This window comes from Oryctolagus cuniculus, chromosome 13 (assembly GCF_964237555.1).
Source record: "Oryctolagus cuniculus chromosome 13, mOryCun1.1, whole genome shotgun sequence".
Classification (NCBI taxonomy): Eukaryota; Metazoa; Chordata; class Mammalia; order Lagomorpha; family Leporidae; genus Oryctolagus; species Oryctolagus cuniculus.
The window spans coordinates 39614827-39628370 of NC_091444.1; the positions used below are offsets into that span (position 1 = coordinate 39614827).

General features: G+C 55.7%; 1 protein-coding gene across 2 annotated transcripts in view; it reads left to right on the forward strand.

Annotated features, from left to right (window-relative positions):
* The window catches only part of TMEM63A (transmembrane protein 63A), a 33159-nt gene that overhangs the window by 18377 nt on the left and 1238 nt on the right, over positions 1-13544 (forward strand). For both annotated transcript variants that reach the window (XM_070055402.1, XM_070055401.1), the window contains 11 exons: positions 29-166; positions 2784-2937; positions 5117-5223; positions 5306-5392; positions 5624-5686; positions 8149-8311; positions 9399-9504; positions 10933-11100; positions 11642-11757; positions 12090-12152; positions 13166-13339. In XM_070055402.1, the coding sequence (XP_069911503.1) occupies positions 29-166; positions 2784-2937; positions 5117-5223; positions 5306-5392; positions 5624-5686; positions 8149-8311; positions 9399-9504; positions 10933-11100; positions 11642-11757; positions 12090-12152; positions 13166-13333 (1333 nt within the window). In that variant the 3' untranslated portion in view covers positions 13334-13339. The remainder of the gene's footprint in view (positions 1-28; positions 167-2783; positions 2938-5116; positions 5224-5305; positions 5393-5623; positions 5687-8148; positions 8312-9398; positions 9505-10932; positions 11101-11641; positions 11758-12089; positions 12153-13165; positions 13340-13544) is intronic.

Sequence of the window (13544 nt, forward strand, 5' to 3'; positions counted from 1 at the left end):
TGCCCCAGCCACGTCTGCCTTTCCACAGCATCCTGAAAGACTTCAACGCCTGCAAGTGCCAGGGCCTCCACTGCAAAGGGGAGCCCCAGCCGTCCTCCTGCAGCAGGGAGCTGCGCACCTCCCAGTGGGCCGTCACCTTCGCTGCATACCCTGAAGACATCTGCTGGTGAGCTCCGGGGCTGGGGAGGGGGCCTCGAGAGGCCTGGGCTCCTGGCGGGGGCTGGCGTGTCCCCTGGAGCACAGGTACAAGCTGACCTTGTGTGTCACAATGACTGGGTGTCTGCCCCTGGTGCATACCTCCCTTGTGACTCCCTGGCCAGCAGAAATGTGATACAAGCTGCCCATGTCATTTAAAATTTCCCAGGAGTCTTGCTGGAAAGCAAAAGGAAACAGTTGCAATTAATTTTCATCCTGTATCTCTCCCAGTACAGTGTGTCTCTTATCTGCAAGGGATACATTCCCAGACCCCGGGGGATGCCTGCAACTGTGGGTAGCAGCAAGCCCCATTTGTATAGCACTCTCACACTCTCTGGGGTACCCAAATTGCCAGCATTACCACTCCTGTGCCTCTGGGCCATTATTAAGGAGATGAGGGTCACTTGAACGCGGTAAGTACTGTACCACTGTGACGGTAGCCCTGACAACCCAGGCAGTGATTAAGTGGCTAGTGGACAGATAGTGAATATGCTGGACAAGGAGTGATTCACATCCCAGACACTGAGATTTCATCATACTGCTCAGAACAATGTGCAACTTAGAACATGCATGTTTATTTCTGGAATTTTCCATGAACATTTTTGGACCTCAGTTGCCAGGGCTGAAACCATGGAAGATGACACAGCAGATAATGGAGGACTACTGAATACTCAAAATGTTAATCATCTCAACATAGAATCAACTTTGTTTATTTAGGGTTTTTTTTTTTTAAGATTTATTTTTTTATTTGAAAGAGTTACACAGAAAGGAGAGGCAAAGAGAGAGAGAGAGAGAGAGGTCTTCCATCTGATGGTTCACTCCCCAATTGGCCACAACAGCCGGAGCTGTGGTGATCTGAAGCCAGGAGCCAGGAGCTTCCTCCAGGTCTCCCACGTGGGTGCAGGGGCCCAAGGACTTGGGCCATCTTCTACTGCCTTCCCAGGCCACAGCAGAGAGCTGGATCAGAAGTGGAGCAGCTGGATCTCGAACCGGCACCCATATGGGGTGCCGGCGCTTCAGGCCATGGCATTAGCCCACTGCGCCACAGCACTGGCCCCTGTTTTTTTTTGTTTTTTTTGTTTTTTTTGACAGGCAGAGTGGACAGTGAAAGAGAGAAACAGAGACAAAAGTCTTCCTTTGCCGTTGGTTCACCCTCCAATGGCCGGCGCGGCTGGTGTGCTGCGGCCGGCGCACCGCGCTGATCCGATGGCAGGAGCCAGGTACCTATCCTGGTCCTCCATGGGGTGCAGGGCCCAAGCACTTGGGCCATCTTGCACTGCACTCCCAGGCCACAGCAGAGAGCTGGCCTGGAAGAGGGGCAACCGGGACAGAATCCGGCGCCCCGACCGGGACTAGAACCCGGTGTGCCGGCGCCACAAGGCAGAGGATTAGCCTAGTGAGCCACGGAGCTGGCTCCCTGTTTGTTTTTTAAACACTCCTTTTCATGTTGTTTTGGGAGTTTGTGTCTTTTACTCCCGAGTGCCTCTCAGTTTAGACCAGTGACTTTCCAAGTGGCTGTGGCTATCATTTTGGACAGTGCAGTCTGAGGTTGGGCAGCAGCCTGGGGTCAGGCTGGTGAGGGGCCCATGTCCACACTGCCATGGGCAAGCCAAGGTGCCGTGCAGAGGTGAGGGCAGCCCCAGCAGAAGCCCTGGCACGTCGACCTGTGTGGCCCTGCCTCGGTCGTTATATAGAATAGATGTGAGGTGCTCAGGTACCCAGGTGCTGGCTCAGCCTGTCATGGTTTTGCTGTTTGGTTCAGGGGCTTCCCGAGCTTGGGTTTGGGGTGTGGGTGTGCTCTGGGTAGGAGTGAGAGGCGGGGGCAGCTTCCAGCTGTGCCTTTGCTCCTCTGTCCCTGCCTCCCTGGCAGACACCAGGCCTTGTTGGGAAGAATGTGCCACTGGCCACAAAGCATTGCAGATGTGTCCAGGAGCTGCCACACAGGGACTCATGTGGTCTGTTTGGGTGCTCATGGCGTCCCCTTCAGAGGGTCTGTAGCTGGGGAGCTGGGTCAAGGGGCAGTGATGTGTTTTTCCTCTGAGCTCCCTGGGGCCTGAGATTTGGCCTTTCTGTGGACAGGCCTTCCTGGAAGTCAGGGCAGAGAGCTTGCCTGTACCCCTGAGGCCCAAGGGAGCCCCCAACCAGGGTTCCTGGGCCTGCCTATATTTGACCTCTGTGTATGTGTGTATGCACGTGCACTTAACTGACAATGTACAATTTATTTATTTATTTACTTGTAAGTGTTAGAGATCTTCCATCTCTGCTGGTTCACTCAACAGATAGCCACAACAACCAGTTCTGGGCCAGGCTGAAGCCCGGAGCTTCATCTGGGTCTCCCATGTAGGTGTCCGGGACCCAAACACTTGGGCCATTAGCAAGGAGCTGGATGGGAAGTGGAGCAGCTGGGACTTGAACCAGTGCCCATATAGGATGCTGGTGTTGCAGGTGGCAGCTTTGCCCACTGTGCCACGATGCCAGCCCCCATATATCTGACCTTCTGACACCCTGAGCCATATGTACTATTGGCCTCACAGGGGCCTAAGTGTGGGCGATAAACCTGCAGGCCCCTGTGTCCCCGCCCTCTGCAGGAAGAACCTCTCCGTCCAGGGCCTCCGCTGGTGGCTCCAGTGGTTGGGCATCAACTTCGTCCTCTTCGTGGGGCTGTTTTTCCTGACTACGCCTTCCATCATCCTGTCCACCATGGACAAGTTCAACGTCACCAAGCCCATCCACGCACTGAATGTGAGTGGCCATGCTGGCAAGGGCTGGTAAGAAGAGGGTGGGTAGGGGGTGGACAAGGCTGAGGGGCATAAGGGAAACTGAGCCTGGAGGCCACGTCCCTCAGCTCACGTCTGCATGCATGGCTCTGTTAATTATGACATCTTTTAGTAATGCCCAAAATATGTTTTTAATGAAATCAGTCAAATGCTCAGCAGTGGGAACGAGTATGTCCAGACAGACAAAATGTTAGGCACCCATTAAAGATTGTGTGGGCTTTGTGGCACACCCGGGGCTTCAGGTAGAAGCAGAATGCAAAGTTGTCTCAAAGCGATGGTTCCAGCCAGTGACGTGGACGCACGGGGACACCATGGGGAGGGGCCGAGGAAGAATGAACAGAACTTCTGTGTTTGGGGTGGGCTGGAACACACATGATTCCTCCTAGATTTTAGTTTCTGTTAATCATTTGTATGTCTTGTGTTCTGTTTGCCAGTTATTTCCAAGAATCTTACATGGCTCAGCGAGACTGCAGCTTAATGCCCTGTATCTCTCTTTTCCCTCTTCCGTTGGCATTTGGCTGATCATCCTCCGAGAAAGCCCCCTAGCAGGGGACCTGAGGTCCCAGTTGGTCTTTGCCACTCCCCCCGCCCCGGGGAACTCTGAGCCTTGGTTTTTCACCCCAGACAGGAGCTGAGGTGGCAGCGGCATTACACCCACCAGGTGGTTGTGCTGACGGTCGAATGGGCCAGGGTGCTGGGTGCCTTCACCTGACCTGCGGTGCGATAGCAGCTCCCTGGTATACCCGAGGCAGATCAGCGTTCACTCCTCTGCTGATCTTGTGACGTGGGGACAGGCCTGTTCTTGTGAGGAAGGGTCTGCTTTGTCTGTTTAACACAAAACACACACTCTTCTTTTGTTGATTACAGTTTTGGTTTCGTTTGTTTCTTTCTTTCTTTCTTTTTTTTTTTTTTTTAAGATTTGTATTTATTTATTTGAGAGGTAGTTAGAAAAGAGGGAGAGAGAGAGATCTTCCATCCACTGGTTCACTCCCCAAATGGCCACAATGGCCAGAGCTGGGCTGATCTGAAGCCAGGAGCCAGGAGCTTCTTCCAGGTCTCCCACGTGGGTGCAGGGGCCCAAGCACTTGGGCCATCCTCCACTGCTTTCCTAGGCCATCACAGGGAGCTGGATCAGAAGAGGAGCAGCCGGACACAAACCAGCACCCACATGAGATGCTGTTGTTGCAGGCAACAGCTTAACCTGCTGTGCCACAACGGCAGCCCCAGTAAAGCAAAAATTTAAAGATGATTGCAAAGCCACTCTAAAAATAGAAACTTGATTTTCTATAATTTACTTACTTTCATCTAATTCAATGGTATTAGAAATGGGCCTTAATTAGGTCTTCTCAAAGTATACAACTCAGTTTACAAAGAAAATCTTTTTATCTTTGAAAATTTATTTTATTTGTTTGAAAGGCAGAGTTACAGAGAGAGGGATTTTGATTCATCTTCCATCCATTTGCTGGTTCAGTCCCCAAATGACCACAATGGCTTGGGCTGGGCCAGGCTAAAGCCAGGAGCTTCATCCAGGTCTCCCGTGTGGGTGCAGCGGCTCAAGCACTTGGCCCATCTTCTGCTGCTTTCCCAGACACTTAAGCAGGGAGCTAGATTGGAAGTGGAGCAGCTGGGACTTGAATCAGTTCCCATGCGGATGGCAGTGTCTCAGGTGGCTGTTTAATCAGCTAGGCCACAGCGCTGGCCCCAGAAAATTTCCTTAAGTTCATTTGATCAGTGAAAGTAAGTTACCCAGGTCATATAAGTACAGTAGCAAATATAAGCGGCATCTGCAGGATTTGGGACAAATGCCGGAGTCCTGTAAGCTGCAGCTGGGCCGGGGGAGCCGGGCAGGCGGGCGAGCAGCCCTGGCCTGGAGCAGGGGAGCCAGGTGGGCAGAGGGCAGCCCTGGCCTCCCAGAGTTCGCTCTGCCTTGGCATCAGTGGCTTTGTGTGAGGAATGGAGGTTCTCTAATCTGTCCATCCGGTAAGAGGAATTGAGTTGAAGGTGCAATTGCTTCACTGCTGAGAACCAGGCAGGCAGAAGGTGGCGCTATGGTGTAGTCCACCACATTGAGCGGGAAGGGTGACCCAGCCCTGCCCCCGGGTCACTCAGAGCTCCTGCAGGCACGCTCTGACCTTGTCTTCCAGAACCCTGTCATCAGCCAGTTCTTCCCCACCCTCCTGCTGTGGTCCTTCTCGGCCCTGCTGCCCTCCGTCGTCTACTACTCTACCCTGCTGGAGTCCCACTGGACCAAGTGAGTGCCTGCGGCCTCTGGCCCTGCCCCCGCCCTGGGCAGCGGGCCCCCGGCGTTTGTGGTCACCTCTGACTTCCCACAGGTCGGGAGAAAACCGGATCATGGTGACGAAGGTGTACATATTCTTGATCTTCATGGTGCTGATCCTGCCCTCCCTCGGCCTCACCAGGTACACAGTGCTGCCTCTCACATTGACCTAGAGACTCAGGGTCATGGTGTGGGGGGGTGTGTGGAAATGCCTTTGGAGGCAGGGGTCACGCTGTGCATGTGAGTGGTGTGGCTGAGAACCTGCGCAGGTCTTGAGAGCCAGCCTGTTCAGAGGAGAAGCAGTGGAAGACACATGCAGGGGTCACACGGACTGTCCCGAGACGATCACTTACGGGGTGCGTTTGTTTTTCAGTCTGGATTTTTTCTTCCGGTGGCTCTTTGACAAAACTTCCTCAGAGACCTCTATCAGGTTGGAGTAAGTATATCAGCCAAGTTGTGTTCTGGAGCTGTGAGCCTGGGGAAAAGTCTCAGAGGGGCTCCAGCGTGGGCCATGGTATGGAGGGTGTGGTCGGGCCTCAGAACAGCATCTGACACCCCCATCCCATCCTCCCAACCCCCCAACCCAGCCCTGAGAAAGCAGGGGGGTCCAGCGCTTCCCCATCCGCCTCCCAGACTCTGTGCACACTGCGAGCTGACCCACTTTGCACTGCAGAAATGTGTCTGATCCCTCAGGCCAAAACGCAGTTAGAGGCAGTCTCAGCCATGCTTCCTGAGCCTCTGGGGAGAAGGGCCGGCGGGGTCTCAGTGGGGCGGGGGGCGGGGGGGGGGGGTGGCAGGGAGGCGTGGCAACAGTGCCATGTGACCCTGATGGCCATTTGAGCTCACCCCACACCCACCTAATGGGGAGAGCTAAATGCCTTTTTTTTTTTTTTTTTTTTTGGGTAAGATTTATTTATTTATTTGAAAGAGCTACAGAGAGGCAGAGAGAGAGAGGGAGAGACTCCATCTACTGGTCCAGTCCCCAAATGGCTGCAAAGACCAGGCTAAAGCAGGGAGCTGGAAGCTTCATCGGATTTCCCATGTGGGCACAGGGGTCCCAAAAACTTGGGCCATCTTCCACTGCCTTCCCAGATTTGTTAGCAGGGAGCTGGATTGGAAGTGGAGCAGCCAGGACTTGAACCCACCCCCACATGGGATGCCAGCACCTGCTATGCCACAGTGCTAGTCCCTAGCTAACTGCTTTATACATCTTTAACTCATTTAGCCTTTTTTCAAATGCAATTTAAACAAAATCTTTTTATGTGAAAGGTAGCGATATCTCCTATCTGCTGTCTCCCAGGATACACATTAGCAGTAAGGCAGATTGGAAGTGAATGGCAGGGACTTGAATCAAGCACTCCAGTGTGTGATGTGGGTGTCCCAAGTGTTGACTTGACTGCTGCACCAGACGCCTGCCCCTTGGTTAACCTGTACAGCTGTGAACTAGACACTCTTACCCTGTTTTATGGTTTTTTTAAAGATTTATTTATTTATTTAAAAGTCAAGTTACACAGAGGAGAGGCAGAAAAAGAGAGAGAGAGTTTTTCCATCCAATGGTTCATTCCCCATTTGGTTGCAACGGCCAGAGCTGTGCCAATCCGGAACCAGGAGCTTCTTCCAGGTCTCCCACACGGGTGCAGGGGCCCAAGGATTTAGGCCATCTTCCACTCTTCCACTGCTTTCCCAGGCCATAGCAGAGAACTGGATCAGAAGTGGAGCAGCCGGGACTTGAACCGGCACTCATATGAGATGCTGGTACTTCAGGCCAGGGCGTTAACCCACTGCTCCACAGCGCCAGCCGCTCTTACCCTGTTTTAAAGATGAGGAGACTGAGACTCAGAGGTACCCAGCTAGCTGGTTACGAGAGCTGGAAGTCAACCCCAGCCCCAACGGCACTGTTCTGCGGGTCCCAGCGTAGGCCCTAGGACTTGGAGTGGCCTCTTCCCAAGGACCATGGATAGGAATCTGGGGCTTTCCTGGAGGCAATGGTGAATTCCTTCGAGTGTGTTCTGGCCAGGCAGGCTGACGCCACGGAAGCTGGCAGTCAGACACGCATCCACTCTGCCGGCCCTTGTCTGGCTTCACGATGACTTCCAGATGGCCAGACCCTGCAGCCACTCTGAGCCCTGCTCTTCTGTGCTCTCGGCCCCTCCTCGCTGAAATGCTGTCTCTCCTGGCCCTGCAGCTCGGCCCTCGGCCGTCCCTCCCAGCCTCACCTCCACAGCCCTTAGTAGGTTCTTTCGCATCTCACAACTGCAGACCTTGCCTGCCCGAGGGCTCAGCCCTCTCTGGGTGGCCCCAGCTGGACCCAGGCCTTCAGCACTGCACCAGTACTCTTGAGCTAAAATATGCAGTCGGCACCCCCGTCCCTAACTCCAGCCTGCACCCTACATGCTCTGTCTACCGCCTGCATTTCAGTTCCCTGCATGTGGAGTTCTAGACTTTACCTCCCCTCACCAAACTCCTGACTTTTAGCCCCAAATCTGCTACTCCTCCATGTTCCCCACTCCGTCGTGCTTTCCAGCGGGAGTTTTTCTTGTCTCCTGTCCTTCCTACCTCACCGTGTATGTCAGCAAAGGCCCCCAGCTCTACATGGGCCGGGTCCAGAACTCGACCTGCCTCGCCACCTCCACACGACTGCCCCCTTGCTGCGCCTGGATGGTGTCCATAGCCATCCCTGTGGTCTTCTGCCCGGCCGTGCCCTCTCCCCGACCCCTGACCCCCTTTGGCCTCATGCTCCGGCTATGCTGGCTTTGGTTTTGTGCTCAGTGCCAGGTGGAGAGATGGGCTGAGTGAGGGGTGGGGCTGAAGCCTCCCCATGTGCTGGCAGCCCCTGCCCAGCCCAGGGCCCTTCCTTTCCCTCTGCTCTCAGCTCACAGACCCCACCTGGGTCCCCAGGTGCGTCTTCCTCCCTGACCAGGGTGCCTTCTTTGTGAACTACGTCATCGCCTCGGCCTTCATCGGCAATGGCATGGAGATGCTGCGGCTGCCGGGCCTCATCCTCTACTCTTTCCGCATGGTCATGGCCAAGACGGCCGCCGACCGCAGGAACATCAAGCAGGTGCTGCCCCGGGGGTGTGGGTGTGGTTGTGCCTCTGACTTGCCTTGGGCCAGGTGCTGTGCTTGGTACTTCAGGCCAGGGGGCTCCTGCAGGAACATACCACGTACCCCTCAGCCTCTGCTCCCACTCACAGGCTGCAGAATACAGTTTGCAAGTTTTACGTTTTTTAAGATTGATTGATTTGAAATGCAGAATGATGGAAGAGACAGTTATCTCCCACATACTAGTTTACGCCCTCAGATGGCTGGAACAGCCAGGGCTGCGCCAGCCTGAACACAGGAGCCAGGAACTCCATCTGGGTCTCCCACATGGTGACAGGGGCCCCAAGTCCTCGTGCCTTCCTCTGCTGCCTTCCCCGGGCCCACTGGCAGGATGCTGGATCAGAAGAGGAGTAGCTGGGACTGGAACCCACACTCCAGTATAGGATGCCAGAGTTGCAAGTGGTGATTGAACCCACTGTGCCACACTGAAGCCCCAGGATTTTTGCATGTTCACGTTTGGTCACATACATACGTATGAACAACTGGGACGCAGACTTCCTTTTCCACAGCTCCCCTCCCCCAATTTGTATACTTAGGATTACTGTGGATGTCGGAGCCCTTTTGGGCTTAGGGCAGGAGTCCCTAAAAGGGGTGGCGTGGGGCTCTCTCTCCTCTGCCAGGGGGGTGCTGTGAGTGGAGAGGGGGCAGCGGCTGCCTCCTTCTGTTTGCTCCTCAGCGCCCCTCGGGATGCAGGTGCTGTTCATGCCGCTGTTTTGCAGCCGTGCAACTGAGCTGGCCCCGGGCTGGGGGGCCGAGCTCATGGCAGTCTGATGCCCAAGGCTTTGGGGAGTCGCTCTACAGCCCCTCCAGGGCTCACAGACCTGCTGGGTAGAATGATGAGAACAAGGAAACACTAGGAAAACGCGGCTCGCTCTGCCTCGGGAGGGATGGTCAAGCGGGAGAGGGCAGCCAGCTGTGTCCTGTTTCCCTAGCCCATTCCCACCCTCCACCCCCTTCAACCCCGTCCTCACCTCACCACCTGGTGTGTGTGGAGGGTGTCTGGATGGAACCAGCCTGTGAACTGCTCACCAATCCTCCTCCCCCAGAACCAGGCGTCTGAGTACGAGTTTGGAGCCATGTACGCGTGGATGCTGTGCGTCTTCACTGTCATCATGGCCTACAGCATCACCTGCCCCATTATCGTGCCATTTGGTGAGTGCCACGGAGCTGGTCCCAGGGTACACAGACAGCTGATGTCACCCAGCCAGCCCCCTAGGGACAGTGGGAGCCCCCGAAAACAGGGTGGATCTCTTGTAGGCACCAGAACACAAGCTGCCAAGGACCACACGTGACACCAATTTCATTTCATTGCTAAATGCATTCCTTCCGCTGGCCTCCTGTGTGACCCCTCTCAGTACTTCTGCTGCTGGCCCGAGGTTCTCTGTCCAGTGGCCACATTGTTCTAGGTGTTTTGTTTATTTATTTATTTATTTTAATGATCTAGTTACTTGAAAGAGTTACAGAGAAAGAAGGAGAGACAGACAGATCTTTGATCTGCTGGTGTACTCCTCAAATGGCTGCAACAGCCAGGGCTGGGCCAGGCCAAAGCCAGGAGCTTCATGTGTGTCTCCTGTGCAGGTGGCAGGGGCCCAGGCACTTGGGCCATCTGCTGCTGCTTTCCCAGGTGGATTAGCAGGGAGCTGGGCTGGATGCGCAGTAGGCAGGCCATGAACCAACCCCCACAGGGGATGCTGGAGTTGCAGGTGGTGGCTTCCCCTGCTGCGCCACAGTGCCGACCATTCTTGGCTGGTCTTTAACAACATGTAGGACGACATAATGATTGAAGCTCTCAAGTTGTTGCTCTGGTTCTGGCCAGATGCCAGTGCCTCCACGTGGGCAATCCTATTTAAGTCTCACCCAGCCCCACCCAGGCAGGTCTTGAAGAACTTAAATTAGAAAGGAGGAGAGCCAGGACTTGAACTTGGGGACTGTTTGACTTTAAGGGCAAAGGTCTTGCCACTAAAATAAAACATCAAGAACTGGCAGACTGATGGAAGAAAACACAGGAAAACCCAGAACACCCAACAGACTCTTGCCCGTGACAGTTGTGGTTTAGGGATAGGAGGAAGTTTGTTTTCCCTGTAGACTCTATTGTGTGATTTAAAATATATATATAATTCTATATATAGAATATATAAAAATACATAAAATAGATACTCCTTGAAAACATTTTTAGACAAAGTACTTTTCTATTAAGCCAAGACCTCACCCACCTTCTGTCCCAGGCTAGGAGTCAGACCTGTGGGTGACTGAGGGCAGAGGGGGCAGCCTGGGTGGGAGAAGCACGGGGTGGGGAGCCTCAGCATGGGAGGGGTCCTGGAAGACTGAGTCCAGGCATCTGCGAGTGACACCACCCATTTCCCAAGGGGATCCTGGGATTTGAGTCCCACGGGGACAGAATGACAGAGAAAGGGGTGAGCGGGGGGAGGAGGGAAGCAGACACCAGCAGCCAGGCTGTGCCTTTTGCCTGCAGTAGAGTGCAGTCAGCCCCAGCCACAAGCAGGCGAGCTGCCCCTAAGAGCAAGGGGCAGAGGCTACTGTGGTCCAGTGAGGTCCCGGCCCCTGGCCCCCTCTCTGCAGGCCTCATCTACATCCTGCTCAAGCACATGGTGGACCGGCACAACCTCTACTTCGTCTACCTCCCGACCAAGCTGCAGAAGAGGATCCACTTTGCTGCCGTGAACCAGGCTTTGGCTGCTCCCATCCTCTGCCTCTTCTGGCTCTACTTCTTCTCCTTCCTACGCCTAGGTGAGGGCCCTTTTGGAGCCAGGGTCCCAGCCCTTGGCCTTGGCCTTCCCACCTCCACATGAGCCACTCAGATCCCTTACAACTTGGTGTTCAATCAGAACATGTGCCCGGCGTGAGGGCTGGTTGGGTGTCCAATCAGAATGTGAAAACCCAGCTCCTGAGCTCCAAGCCTGGTAAGGCCAGCTCTTTGCCCCAGGCAGCCAGAGAGAGGGCAGCCCCAGAGGAGATGGACAGCTGATCCAGAATGCTCTGTGGGGATGGTGGCAGAAGACACATGGGGTATCCTCTTCCAGAGGAGCCCCCGTCCCTGGGTACCCAAGACCGGAGGGGACAGACCCAGCAAGGGTGCTGACGAAATGCCATCACTTGGTGTCCCAACACCTGAAACTTGAAGGGGAAAAATGGGAGGGACACACCACGTGCCCCTGGAGCGAGGGGTTGGGGGAGACATCCCCCCAGTTCCTGTGCTGGGCGTAGCCCTTTCCCTCAGCAGGGTGCTGGTACTGTGGGTTGCCTCCAAGGCGGGCATCTTTGTCCCCAGGGATGAAGGCCCCTGCCACCCTCTTCACCTTCCTGGTGGTGCTGCTCACCATCCTGGTCTGCCTGGCCTACACCTGCTTTGGATGCTTCAGGCACCTCAGCCCGCTGAACTATAAGGTAAAGACACCTGCCGCCGCCCAGCCAAGACCCAGGAAGAGACAGGGAACGGGGGAGGCACAGGGAGAAACCCCACTATTGGTACAGTAGCCAACTTCTGGAGATTTTATCCCTGGGACAGGCGTGGGTCTGGATGTGATGTGCGGCTCCTCCTCCCCCGCACCACCCAACCGTTTCTGCTCCTGTGCGCCCCCAGCCCCCACCTTGGGCTGCTGCTGGGAGCCTGGTGCAGCTGGGACAATTAATCTGGGTGTTAACAGTCTGTTGGGAGGATCTTAGCTCAGGGAGATCAGTTTTTGGTTAGTGTTGCAAGTTTTTGTTGTTGTCTGCAGACAGAAGAACCAACAAGTGACAAAGCAAATGAGGCCGAGGTCCACGTGCCCCCACCATTCACAGTAAGTGACCCACGCTCCTTACGGCCCAGTGCGTGTCACCTGCCCTTGCTCTGGCTGTAAACTGGCTCCAGCCAGATGGGCCCTGGCACATGTGCCTTGATCCTCTCTTGCTAAGGTAGAAGTCCCTTGACCACATGGCAGGCAAGTTCTGAATTAACGTCCGTGGAGAAGGCACCCCTATGGCCTCTGGAGGTCTGGGCCTGCGTGTTGGAAACCCCCTCGCGAGGGAGAAGACAATCGGTCCTACCCGGATGGCTGCCCCTCCCTCTGGGTTTCGGTTCCCTGCTCCACATATTTCATGCTGGGAGTCTGGGGCTCAGTGAAGTCTGATCAGCAGGCCCTGTGGTTTGATGAAGCTTTGTCACCAGATTTGCCTGCCCATGTGAGGGCTGCCACTCAGCACCAGGAGGCTAGCAGACACGTTTCCCCTTGACTTTCATGAACGCACGTTGCACCTGCTTTGGAGGAAGGCAGTGTGTGGGAGACACCACACTTTGCTTTCTGGTTCTCCCTGCTTCCAGGAAGGGCTGCACAGCAGAGCCACAGGGTCCGGGGCCGTGACCACCCCCTTCCTGGCAGACCAGAGGCTCCTGTCAGCAGTGCTCACCCCAGGCGCTGCCGCCCAGGTGTCAGGCACTCTTATCCGCGTCTGCCCTTGGACAAGCCCCAGACTAGGCCCCTTGGGAGACTCACTGCCCACACATCTGCGGCTGTGCCCACAGGGCAGGTGTAAGCCCCTCAATCTCAGCCTGGCTTGGGGGCCTGTGCTGAGTAGGCAGCCAGGGCCTGGACTGGGAGATCCACTCGGCACGCCCAGTCCCACGGACTGTGTCCTGCCTGCCTGGAGCCCAGTGCCAGGATGTCTGGCTTCTCTGTGGCGCTCCCTTCGGCAAGACCACGAGCACCGTGCCATCTGCTGTTTTGCACACTTGACCTCTCTGGGCTCTTGACGCCCTACACGGACAGACGCCACTTCGTTGAGGACGGGCACTCACTCTCCCCTCTGCTGACAGCCCTACGTGCCCCGGATCCTCAGTGGTTTCGCCTCGGAGACGACAGCCCTGTCCCCGCAGCGGCAGCAGACCTATGGCGCCATCCACAACATCAGCGGGACCGTCCCGGGGCAGGACTGGGCTCCGAGCCCTGCGGACGCTGTGACTGCTGACCACCAGGAGGCCTGAGCACAGGTGAGCTGTGGGGCAGGGCCGAGCTCCCCCCACCCCACCCCTGCTGGAGGAGACAGCGGTGGAGAGGAGCCTCCAGCCCTAACTGGGTTCCCAGCATCTCTCCATCTGCTTCACAAGCTCCCCCTGCTCTTCAAAGGCAGCACAGGAGCGGCCTCGAATCTGGGCTCAGGGGGAGGGGAGGGGCGGGACGGGGCGGGGCCGGGTG